At 37.9% G+C, this 13,360-nt stretch overlaps 1 protein-coding gene across 1 annotated transcript in view; it reads right to left on the bottom strand.

Moving 5' to 3' along the window:
- The window catches only part of PRKCA (protein kinase C alpha), a 512,156-nt gene extending 499,340 nt beyond the window's left edge, over positions 1-12,816 (bottom strand). Inside the window, exons 1-2 of the mRNA XM_044000074.1 lie at positions 12,577-12,816; positions 9,521-9,552 (exon numbers count right to left, since the gene is read on the bottom strand). Coding sequence (XP_043856009.1) covers positions 9,521-9,552; positions 12,577-12,749 — 205 coding nt within the window. The 5' untranslated portion in view covers positions 12,750-12,816. The remainder of the gene's footprint in view (positions 1-9,520; positions 9,553-12,576) is intronic.
- Positions 12,817-13,360: the final 544 nt, after the last annotated feature.

Genomic DNA, 13,360 nt, shown 5'->3' with positions numbered 1-13,360 from the left:
ATGACTTTGTCTTTAAGTGATCAAAAGGAAATAGGACTGGCAGTAAATGAATTAGCAAAGAAAAAAAAAAGCTCCTGGTCCTGATGAAGTTAAAGAATTCTATGAAACTTTTGAAAGAATAGTTACTACCAGTATTATACAAATTATTCTCAAAAACTGAAAAAGATGGTCCTTATATTAGGCCAGAGAAGATTAAAATGCAGAAAGAAAACTATAGACCTGTACAATTAACAAATATCAATGTTAATAAAATCTCGTCAAAGACTCAAAATTCATCCAAGAAATCACTTATTATGACTATGCTAGATAAAAATTTTTAAAAATTGAAAACCACATAATTATCTCATTAGATGAGGAAAGTCTTTGACAATATATAACACATATTTATGCTGAAAGTCCTACAAATTACAGGCATAGAGGGAGCCTTTTCAATATTGTGATGGGACCAGTAGTTCCCTGACTTCCCTAAGACAACTTTTTACTCCTACAAAACCTGATGGGTCTCAGCTTCCCTGATGCAGATTCCTGGTCTGCAGGTATAAAAAGTCCCAGCAGCATGTAGCTGGCATCTCAAAGACTTGATGAGTTCTTGAGACCATGTAAGTCATCATACCCAGAAAAATGATTGACAAGACTCTTAGATCAAGATGAGTGCCTCTGTATCTGTTGCATATCCTTGCTGTGTTAAGGCAAAGTAAACCCCCTCCTTTGTTAAACGTTCACTGCCTCTTTCATCCCAATATAGAACCTGAACTAAGAGGGTGCTGGTTTTAGAGCTACACCCACAACAAACATCATACAAATTATCTATCTAAAACCAAAAGCAAGCATCAGATGCAATGGAATACAACAGAATATTAGAATACAATCAAAGATACAATAAGCTTTCTCAACAAATGAGTAAAGCAAAGATTACTCACTCCCCCCACTATCATTCAATATAATTCTAGAAAGGCAAACAATGGTCATAAGACAAGAAGAAGAAATTAAAGGCATTGAGACAAAGAGAAAAAACTGTCCCTGTTTGCTGATGACGTGAAGGTTTACTTAGAAAATCATAGGGAGTAAGCAAAGATAATTGAAACAGTAGTTTTAGTAAAGTTGTAGGCAATAAAATTTATTCACAAAACTCAAGGGCATTTGTACACAAACACACACACATACACACACAAATCCAAGAGGCAGTTATAGAAAAGGATATTCCCTTAAAATAACTAAAAAATGCACAAAATATTTGGGGATCAATCTGCTAAAGCACACAAAATACTGGCATAGATTAAATTATAAAGTGTACCTTAAAGAAATAATATGGGGCAGCTAGGTGGCACAGTGGATAAAGCACTGGCCCTGGATTCAGGAGGACCTGAGTTCAAATCCAGCCTCAGATACTTGACACGTACTAGCTGTGTGACCCTGGGCAAGTCACTTAACCCTCATTGCCCGCAAAAAAAAAAAAAGAAAGAATGAACAACTTAAATATATCTGGATGAATACTCAGTGCTCCTTAACAGAACTCAATGAAATAATGCCATAATTGGGGCAGCTAGGTGGCACAGTGGATAGAGCACCAGCCCTAGAGTCAGGAGGACCTGAGCTCAAATATGACCTCAGACACTTAACACTTACTAGCTGTGTAACCCTGGGCAAGTCACTTAAGCCCAATTGCCTCGCCAAAAAAAGTAAAAAGAAAAGAAAAGAAAAAGAAATAATGCCATAATTAATTTGGAAAACTAAAATACCCAATATATTAAGCAAAATAATGAAAAGACATAGAGACAAAGGAGGAATGGCATTTCATCAAAACAATCTGGTATTGGTCAAAAAATAAAGATGTAGATCAATAGAATGGGGAGATAAATCAGAAATGATGAGACTCAAAAACCCGGTATTTAATAAACCATAAAACATAGTTACTTAGAAAAGTCAGGTAAGCCTACTTTGTGCCAGGCACTTTGCTAAGTACTTGGAATAAAAAGAAAAACAAAAGATGATCTCTGCTTTCAAGGAGCTCAGTCTAAAGGAAAAAATGACATGCAAACAAGTACAAACAAGTTATATACAGGATAAAATGTAAATAGCAACAGAGGGGGAAACTGTAGAATTAAGGGGATCAGGAAAGATTTCCTGTAGAAAGTAGGATTATATTTGACATGGGAGAGGGCAGAAAAACCAGGAGATGGAAATAAGGGAGAGCATTCCATGCATAGGGAACAGCCCGTGAAAATGCTAGGAATCAAGAGATGAGCATACTGCATTTGAGAGACAGCAATGAGTTTAGTGTCATAGGATCTTAGACTATGTGTGAAGAAGTATAAGGTATAATGTGTATGAAGACTGTATTAAAAGTTATGATTTTTAAAAAAGTTATGCTGATTTTGTCTGTCAGTGATGGGGGGTGGGGGAGAGTGTCACCCAGTTCCCCAATATTTATCACTTAGTCAAGTCACCCCCTATCTATTTGTACCTGGAAAATGTCACATACTCCTTCCTTGGGGAGGAACTGAGATGAAAAGGCCAAACTCTTTTGCTGACATGGACCAACATAATTGTCTTTATTTCATTAAGAAAGTTATTGATAAAGGCTGGTTCCATCTCTTAGCCATCACTGATCTCCAGTGATCAGCACTTTAAGGTGCTACTACCTTGACCTACTTATAATAAACTCCTTTTAACTCTCTTTGTTTTGCCTCCCTAATCATTGAAAGCCCAAACAAAGAATTTTCAACAACTAGAAAGATGGAGGCAGGAAGAACTACCTATTTGATTCAAAACAAAACAAAAAAAAACTGCTGGGAAAACTGGAAAGCAGGATGGAAAAAGTTAAACTTAGACCAACACCTTATAATATATTCCACAATAAATTCTGAATGGATATATGACCATAATATTAAGCATCACGCCATTAAAAAATCAGCAGAGAAGGAAATCATATGCCAGTAACAGCTATGGGTGGATGCAAACAAGTGATAGGAACAATTACAAAAGATAAAATAAATACTGATTGCATGAAATGGAAAAGCCTTTTTCACAAACAAAATTAAAACATCTATGATAAGGGAAGTGTTCAAACGGGGAAAATATTTGTATCCAATTTCTCCGATAAGAGTTTGGTATGCAAGATTCATAAACTAATATATTTATCTAAAAGACCAAAATCCATTCCCCAATAGATATGTGGTCCAAAGATATGAACAGTTCTCAAAGAATTGCAAAATGTTTGCAAACAACCATATGAAAGAATATTCCAAATCATTAACAATATAATACAAATGAAAACAAGCCTGAGATTTTACCTTATACCTAATGAATTGGCAAAAGATGTTAAAATATGGGACTAATCAATGTTGGAGAGCTTGTGGGAAGATAAGCACACTATCTATACACTATCACATTGTTGGTGGAAAGCACCAGTTTGGAAAACAATTTGGAATTATGCAAAAAAAAATGGCTGAAATACTCTTGCTCTTTGAATTAGAGATTGCACTACTAGACATATCCTGAAAAGGTAATTGAAAAGAAGAAAGTCTTTATATACAGCAAAATATTCACAGCATTACTTCTTGTATTAGTAAACAATTAGAAACAAATTAGATTCCACTGATTGGGAAAAGACTAAACAAATTATGTTATATAAAAAAATGAAATGGAATATTAAGTGCTGTAAGAAATGATGAACATGATGTATACAGAAAAGCATGGAAAGATTGACATGACTTACCTGACAGAGAAATAAACAAAGTCAACAAAATAATATACACAATGGCTTAAACAATAGAAATGGAATAAATCACCACAATCAAAAGTGAATATTACAAAATTCCAACAAACAAACATAGCCCCAAAAAAGAGAAATGAGAAGAAACCTCTATCCTACACCCTTACTGAATGAAGCATGAGGTCCATAGGTGCACTGTGTGTGACATGTTGAATATGTTTTCAGACTATTCTGATGTATTGATCAGGTTTTTATCCTTTTTTTTCTTTAAAAATAGTATTGTTACATGGGATTGTTCTCTGGAAAGAGAAAGGGATACTGGGAGAAATTCTGATAATATACAAAAATCAATGAAAACAATATTAAAAAGACTATAAGACCCTTTTTTCTCCCTTCTATTTGATTTTTTATTTTTTTATTTTTATTTTTTTAATTTTTATTTTATTCTCTTGGTTTATTACTCTGGAATTTTACTATGAGTGAATCATGTTCCCATCTGCTTTTAGATCACCTTAATTTTTATAAGTTTCATGTAGTATCTTTTCTACTATAAACTGAGCTTCTTCCTCCATCAAACACAGTTTCTGGTTCTTATAGAGCCAAGAAGAAAACACCCCTTTACTCACAGGAGCTGATGGAAAGATCTACTACCTTTTAAACTAAAACACAGACTAACAGGAAGAGAGGAAAATAAGAGATTTCTCTTAGAAGTGTTAACCACAGAACCTCATTTAGAGTTATAAAGTAACAATACCTGCTAAATTCTTAGCAGTGAGATGATTCAAGACTCAAGAACAGAACTCAATGGCAATCTCTACAGCCAGTGAATGTGGCTGTTTCTGACCATCCATGTTTTGATCATTTAAAACCAATCAACTCCTATTGGTGAATGGTCAAGTGGCAGAATTATATTTTAATGCTGTCTCTTTAAGAAGTCTTCATCTTTCAAGGTGGGGACTCTTTCTTGTTTGTCCTGCACCTAGGCATCTGATAAATATTTGTTGAAATGAATTGTGATGATAGTCAGTAAAGATGAGGAAAACATACAAGAAAGAACAAAGCTAACAATACCCAGATAAAGTAAACTAATAGATAAGAGTGAACTTTAAAAGCTGCAGTTCTGCACATCAGGATACATTTTCAAGGTTTGTTTCTATCCTGTGTAACTAGAGACAGCTTTTGGTCTTGCTAACCCTGAAGAGCAGAAAGTAGAATTGGCTCATTCCCTTTTCCAACCATGAGAGTAAGCATATCATATTGTTCCAACTACACTGGCCCAGGAGGAAAAGAGAAAATAACCCAGTCATTTGAGCATTAAATTATAACATACAGTACTGTTGTGACAACTGCTCTTGAGATACTTTAGGACCAAATATACAAGCACAGTAACAGGATTTCTAGACCTTGACTCCATCTATATCATAATCCTCCTAGACAAGTCACCCACCCTCGCCATACCTCTGTTTCCTCAACTGAATGGTGGGACATATATCTGTATACTCCACCAGTTTCACAGGGATGTTTGGAGAATTAAGCAATATAAATGAATAAAGATCCTACTGAGATCTCTGAACTCGACCAAAATCAGACTGTGACAAAATGAGGCATATTAGAGGAGTGATTTTTAATTCCAATGAAGCACATACTCCACCTTTGGAAACTACTTCAAGAAAAATATTTCATTTCATCAGTGTCTAAAATTCATTGACTGGCTGCTTACTGAGTCAACCGATGTTCATTTCTCTTTTTTCACAGAGTAAGCATCTCACAACAGGATCTTCCTGTGTGAGCTGCACAGAGGAGATCAGTTTTCAGTGTTGTATACCTGTGCTACAACACAAATAAGAATACTAGGTAAGTTCCATTAGGTTAAGCAGTTATGAAACCAATGGGAATAATTTGTTAAATAGAACTATGGCAAAATTCCATCTTCCACTTTTGTATTATTTAAAGAAGGGAAAGAAGGAAAGAATATTTCAGGCTTCTGAAAGATAATACTTCCCCCTCACTGCATGGGTTTACTCTCTAAGATGCCATAAATTATGAAGCCAGTTTTAAGGATTAAAATTCTATTCTTTCTTAAACCATCATTCTCTTAATAGCTATTTAGCTTTTATTGGGTAGCAATAATATTACGTTTTCTGGTTTAACCTCCTTATTTTATGGACAAAGATACAGAAATTAACTAGATCAGCTGTAAGAGTCTCTATTTAAATACTGGTTACTTTACTATTGTGTACTATTGATTTGTTACATTGTATATTATGTAATACATAAATATGTAATCATAACTTGGTGGATGGGGGAATGAACCCATGATTTTATTTGTGTAAGAGACTCCAAGTGAGGGTGTGTCCTTTACCATCATCCCTATAGAATAATTGTTTGGAATTCTATCCCTCCTTGTCTCCACCTCCTGGTTCCCTTCAAGTTTCAGGTAAAATCCCACATTCTTCAAGAAGCCTTTCATGGTTCTCTTTACTGCTAGTGCCTTTCTTGGAGGTCATCTGCTATTTATCCTACATATACCTTGTTAGTACATATTTGTTTGAATGTTGTCTTTCCCATTAGATTGTAAACTCCCAGAGAGTAAGGACTATATTTCTCTTTCTTTCTATTTCCAGTGCTTAGCACAGTGCCTGACACAAAAATTTAATAAATGCTTGATGATTGGCTGATTTATTACTTTGCAATTTATATTCTAAAAGAGTTGCCAGGGGCTTTGGAAGGTTGTGACTTCACCATTGTCATACAGATGCATGAGAGAATGGATCCAAGGTTTATTCTCTAGTTACTATTCTGCCATAATATATAAATTAAATAATGATATGAGAGACAGGCTGGATAGACAGTCAGCCAAAAAATCAAGAAGACCTGTATTCAAGTCCTCAAAATGATACATTATCATGCGCAAGTCACATTTAACCTCTGTGTCCCTAGGCAACTTAGACTAGAGATAGAAAGGAGCTGCTTTTCTGTTATCACTGGAGGAAAATACTGTACCTATGAGTTCCCAAAATTATTAAAATCGTAAGTCATGTGTGAGTGGGGGGGGGATGACTAATAATTCTATATTAAAAACAGATGTCCCTCACTTTACATGTTATAGATGTCATGCCAAAGAGTCTTTCTCCAAGCAAAGCCTAGTTTAAATGCAGGAAAGAACTTCATAATTTAAAGAACTGATGTGGTGATCCTTTAGTAAAACAATGAATATTTGTGTAAAGCAAGTGATTCCTCCCAAATTTAACTGAATTGTCAGTCCAGATTTTCATGTATCAGGTTTGCCATGAGTTACACTTACAGACAAAATAATCTCCTAATACAGTCATTACAGTCGCATTATAATGCTGTCTTATAGATAAAACAACATTCTAACACAGTTCTTTCCAGTTTCCCAAATTAAACACTTTTAAAGGGGAGTCAGGATCTTAGAGGGGATCAGACTGAATTTTCTAAAACTTCTTCTGTTCCTTTAATCTTTTCTTTTTTTAAGAAAGGTTCTGGTAGCAAAGATTCTCTTAGATGTGAAAAAGCAGCAAATTCAATAGCCCATGATCTATTCAACTAATTGCTTTCTTAACAAGGTGCCCTGGAGACCCGACCAAATCGTAGATCCACCATTGAGATTTACCATTATATTTCACTGAATCAAAATCAGTAGACTTAAAACAGGCTAACTTAAGCACTTTGGCTCCCCCAAATCATACTCTGCCAAAAAGCCACACCTCTGCTATTAAAGTCAAATTCCCTGATTTAGGAAAATGGTTGCCACTTCTTCTCTTCCTTTAATCTATACTGAGAGACTAGCATAGTGTCTAATTATTATTCTCTCCTTTCCTAAAAAATATTTGCTAGATGTATACTGTTAACTCCCCCAAAGAATTCATTCACTAGGACTTTAAAAAAGAAAGAATCTTATTGTAAGAGAATGCATTAGATGATACTCAAATCTAAACCATTATTACAGGGTGAATATGAGAAATGGACCTCACTTTATCATGATACTATGAGAAAATTAAACTTTTAAAAAGGAAATAGTATTTAAGTTCTGTTATAGCTATTTTTAATAATTTGCTTACTGAAGCAAATAATATTAATACTGTTTTAAGCCAAAAATATTCCTGATTTATCTTTACTACTTCATTTTTAAAATTTTATAATTAATTTAGTGGTCATTAAACAAATATATCAACAAATGAAAGAACAAAGAAAAGGGATTTTTCTTTTCTAGACCTGTGATTTCATTCATGTAGAAGACTATACTTATGACAATCTACAACTACTCTGGAACTTAAAAGTTTTACAGAATTTCCTAAAGCACTTCAAGGTTAAGTGAATTATCCAGGGTCACCTAGCCAGTATATATTGGAGACAAGATATGAACTCGGGTCTTTCTGACTTTAAAGCCAGTTCTCTAACCACTATGTTGTGAATACCTCTCATAAAACAAGACTAGTATATGAAATTATGAGCTTCTACTATGCTGCTTGTTTTAAGAGTACATAAAATTTAACAAGGTAATAACAAAATTCCATTGTTTGTGTCTACTTCTGAATTATCAAAAGCATTTAACACATAGCTAATAAAACTGATGAATGAGAAAATATGGTTTCCAGTTTAATAAATCATCACAAAACATTTGACAAGGGGACTAGATAGAGGATGGGCTAATAAAACCTTAAAGTGTGCATAATACACATGGTAAAGGCAGCTAGATGGAGCACTGGACTTGGAGGCAGGAAGACCTGTGTTCAAATCCTGCCTCAGACACTTACTAATTTTGTGCCCTTGGACAAGTCAAATAAACTTCTTAGCCTAAGTTACCTTATCTGTGAAATGGGAATAGTAGCACCTGGTTTACAGGATTTTTTTTTTTTTTGAGGATCAAATGAGATAAAATGTGGATGCTGCTTGGCAAACCTTAAAGCTCTTTGTAGAGGCTCCTATTTTTATCATTTTTATTAGGTACCAGAAATGATACTCTATGGGTTATGGAAACTTTGAAAAATTAGAAATTTGGCCTGAATTTAATGCTACTCTAATGAAAAGAACATTCCCAAAAGAATTTGTTTCTTCTTCAAATAGAAGGGGTATTATATTATTTGATAAGTATTTAAGGAAAATAGAACTGCTGCATCATAATAATGCATGTTCCAGCTGCCATCCAATCAGTTCCTTTATGTTAGTACTAACTTGGTTGTGGATGGGGATCAGGACTACAATCATGATGAACTTTTTTTAATCCATTTAAAAATCGAATGCACTATTAAATGTGCATACAATTTTAAAATGGATTTTTAAAAGTTTGACACAGAAACTCTGTGTCACCTAAAATGAATTGTAATCAGTACAACTCAGTGCATAGGTAACACAGATAATGATTAAAAAAAAAACAAAGAACAGGAAAGAAAAGCCATATGATTATAAAGTGGATCCATTTTCCTAAACACCCACAGACAGACAGTAGTTTCTGACAAGAACATTCCCTGAAAAAAATACAGAAAGTTTTGTTTTGTTTTGTTTCGTTTAAAGAGGAAGACATGCTGCCCTGTATAGAGAGTAGGAGCTATTTCTTTTTGTAAATTCTTTTTTCTTTAAAGATCCAAATATCTATTCTTCAGATTTCATGACATTTAACCAGTCAACCATATACTTTTCCTGCAAGAAAAAAAAAAGCTGACTTAATATACTTTGCCTAGCTGTTGTACTCATTTCATGCCCTTGATTTCATTATTTCCACTAGATTTAAAAACAAAATGCAACAGTATACACATACCTAGCCAAGAAAACCACATCACTTACCTTGGCACTGGAAACCTTGTTTCCCAAACCCCCTGAAAAAAAAACAGAAAGAACAAAATCTCTTAAGAAATTTTGTGTTGGAAAATAATATTCAAGGAAAATAAGGAGCAGGCTATTCTTACACATTTAAAGGTTATCCAGTAAAACCCCCTAGTCTTGTAGCAAAAACACACCACAGCAATGAATGCTCAGATTACCACCTCTATCAATTCAACTTCGGAAAATACTTCTACAAAGTACTTGGACCTAGACTATACAAATGTTTTACAGTGTCACAATTTTCACTTTTGCATACCTATGCTGTTGATACTCAGCTTTCCAAAAGTTACAAGTGTGACATTAAGAATTATACTACTATTTGTTTCAAAAGTATACCCACTGGAACAGAAAGCAATTGTATTCTTTTTATCTCTAAAGACTGAGTAGCCTTTTTCTGCCTCTTCATATAGCTTAACTATGCCTATTAAACTGTTAAAAGTTTATTTAGGATGTACTGACTTCCCAATGCCTAGGATTTGTGAAAGCAAACTTTCTTAAGATTAAATTTTTGCCTTACCATACCCAATGTTACAAATAAATCATTGTATCTGTTGTTTGCACTTGACATGAGTAATCATTTCATATTTACTGAGTCAACATCATGTACAGACTTGGTTTTTTAGGAATCATTTGACATTATCTGTGTCCAGAGGAAAAATGGGTTCAGGATAAAAGCAACTTAAAATAAATATTGAGCTGCAAAGCATTTCTCCTCAAAAATAAATGAATTAAAATTAGTTCAGAAATGCAGATTAGTTTAGAGTGCTTTCTAATAGGATTCACTAAATGTAAATTATTTAGCTTCACTTCTTCAAGACTCAAATGAAAACTTTGGTAAATGCAGAAACTGTAAATCAGCCAATAATTAGCAAATGTTACTAGACTTCACTTTCATAAGTGAAGGTAGGAACTGAAGCAATTATCCAGACATGAGGCAGGCAGGCAGGCAGGCAGGCAGGCAGGCAGGCAGGCAGGCAGGCAGGCAGGCAGGCAGGCAGGCAGGCAGGCAGGCAGGCAGGCAGGAAGGAAGGAAGGAAGGAAGGAAGGAAGGAAGGAAGGAAGGAAGGAAGGAAGGAAGGAAGGAAGGAAGGAAGGAAGGAAGGAAGGAAGGCAGGCAGGCAGGCAGGAAGACAGGAAGGCAGGAAGGCAGGAAGGAAGGAAAAGAAAAAGAAAAGTTTTACTAGAAACATCTAGATCATTTAAGTAAAAATAGGGGCAAGGGAATTGCTTGAATTGTCTGGATAATTTATTGTGCATTTTGCTCTGACTGTCACCACAGACTTTTTGTTCCTTTAGTCTCTGATACCAGGAACATGTAAACTAAATGATGCATATTGTAATCCAGTCTTTCAAATTAGCAGCTTCCTCAAGGACTAAGTTGCAAACAAAGTTTAAAGGATATAACAATAAAAATTAAGCATTAAGAGCCTGAAGTAAGTGAAAGATATCTTTAGATAACTTTATCCATTAGTTATGGAGATAGAAAGCATCCCCTTAAAATATTTGCTGTTTTCTTTTGCCCTGATGCTCTAACTTATTTTATGTATTCACATCCATAACTACCCATTCCATTGAATATAACAACTTCATTCATATTATGATTTCTGATCAGATTTACTTTTAAGTGCTATTCTTTTTAGAAGGATGACAGCACCAACCCACCAACTTCAGTCAATTGTCCAATACTGACGGATTTACACCTGATCTACTATAATTTCACCCCTTGGGGGCAACAAGATGCCTATAGGAATCAGATATGGCTGGGGTTGGGATAATAGTTTGAATATGGGCCTTTTAGGGTCTACATTTTGCAAGCTATTGCAGACCCTATATTTATGAACAAGAGGCAGAAAAAGATATATAAAGTAACAATTTGGAAAGGGGGGGATCGAGGAAGAACTACTTTCTCCCACCTAGAATTCTTATTCCCAATTATTGGTTATATCTTTAGTTTTAAATAACTATCAGGTGGCTTTATTCTTTATAGCATTTTTCTTAAATAAGAAATCTTTTCTCATCTACAAACCTGTAAGACTAATCTTGTGTTGACAGGGTCTATTTTAGATGCCTCCTGCCCTTTGCCTGCTCTGTTTTAAAGCACCTCCTCCCCCACCACATGCAACAACAGTTTGCTGCTCTTTCTCTCTCTCTGCTTGCTTACTCAGAAAAGTCGAAGTCTTTCTGTGCCCAGCAGTTATAAGCTACAGTAGGCGGGGGCACAAGGTTCAGTGGAGTGTAAGCTGGAAGGAAGGGCACACACACAGAGTCAACACACGCCCTCTGGCAAAGAGGAGGTTTGGAATGAGTGACAGCACAGTTGCAGCAGCTCCTCAGTTTCTCCTGTGTGCGGTTCTCCTGACAAGACCGGGGAAACTCTTTCTCCCTTTGGCTTTTTAATATTTTTCACTTGGCCCACATAAACACACATCATTGCTCTACTACCTGTGCGAGTGTGCGCGTGTAGAAGAGGGGCAGCCTGAATTTATCAGCATCTGTGTGTGTGTGTGTGTGTGTGTGTGTGTGTGTGTGAATGTCAGTGCCTGGCAGTGCCAACCCCTACTTCATATCCTGTCAGTGAGTGCCAAGAAGAAATCGTCAGTGTAGACCCCGCCAGTGGGTTTGTCACCGCGTGGAGGGGGTGTCAGTAAGTGAATGAGAGTAGGTGTGGGTGTGTTTGTATCTTTTAGTGTGAGTGTCCATTGGTGTTTCTCCGCCACTAAGCTCTGTGGGCGGATCAGCCTGAGTGTGTGTGTATACATTACTGTTGTTCAGCTTTCCCCAGGGTGTCCATGAGAGTTAGTGCGTGTGCATGGGCGTGTCAGATGAGTGCCAGGGCGTTGAGTGTGCACAGGTGTGAAAGTGCAACTACCCACGGGCACCTCGGAGTGAGTATGTCGGTGAGTGTGCTCCTCTCTACCACCACCCTCCCCCCCGCAGCGCCCCGCCTTTACCCCACACCTCCCCCTCCCCCGCCCGACACTCTCTCCGACCCCAGCCCAACTGGGGCGCGCGCCTACCAGATGAAGTCAGTGCAATGGCTGCAGAAGGTGGGCTGCTTGAAGAAGCGGGCGATGAATTTGTGGTCCTTGACTTCGTGCACGTTCTTCTGCCTTAGCGCCCCTTTGCGGGCGAAGCGGTTGGCCACGTCCTGAGACGCGGTGGAGTCGTTGGCCGGGAAAACGTCGGCCATGGTCCCCCCCAAGCCACCACCTGCCTCCCCTGGGGAAGCCGGAGCCCGACGAGGGAGTGGGGAGGCTGGAGGGGAGCAAGAGGTGCTGGACACCTTCCCTCCGCTCCCCAAGAAGAAGGAAGGGCAGGAGCCCCAGGGCCAGGTGGGGGATCAAGAGGTCCTGGCTGGAGAGGAGCTGACTGTGCCCGATCCGGCGTGGCCGGGGCTGCTGCTGCTGCTGCTGCTGCTACTACCGCTGCCTCTGCCGCTGGTCCCGGAGCCGCCGCCGCTGCTCCCGCTGGTCCGGCCGAGGGGAGCCCCAGGTGCAAGAGCCCGAGCCGCCGCTGCGCGCGCGCCCTCGCGATTCCTACTCTCACTGACAGCCCCGCTTGCTCTGCACAGGCTTCCGACTCAGCAGCGGCGGCCGCGGTAGCGGCGGGGCTGCTGCTGCTCCTGCTGCTGCTGCTGGTGGTGGCGGCAGCAGCCTGAACCGGCCCCGCCGACTGAGCATGCCCAGAGTGTGCGAGTGAGTGTGTGAGTGTGTGTGCGAGTGTGTGTGCGGGTGTATGTGTGAGTGTGTGTGTGAGCGTGTGTGTGTCCCGGCTCCTCCGCGGTGCAGGAGTTAGTCATGG

The sequence above is a fragment of the Dromiciops gliroides genome, chromosome 4 (assembly GCF_019393635.1).
Source record: "Dromiciops gliroides isolate mDroGli1 chromosome 4, mDroGli1.pri, whole genome shotgun sequence".
In the NCBI taxonomy this organism is placed as follows: Eukaryota; Metazoa; Chordata; class Mammalia; order Microbiotheria; family Microbiotheriidae; genus Dromiciops; species Dromiciops gliroides.
The sequence above is the reverse complement of the archived record's forward strand: the minus strand, read 5'-3'. Positions and strand labels throughout refer to the sequence as shown.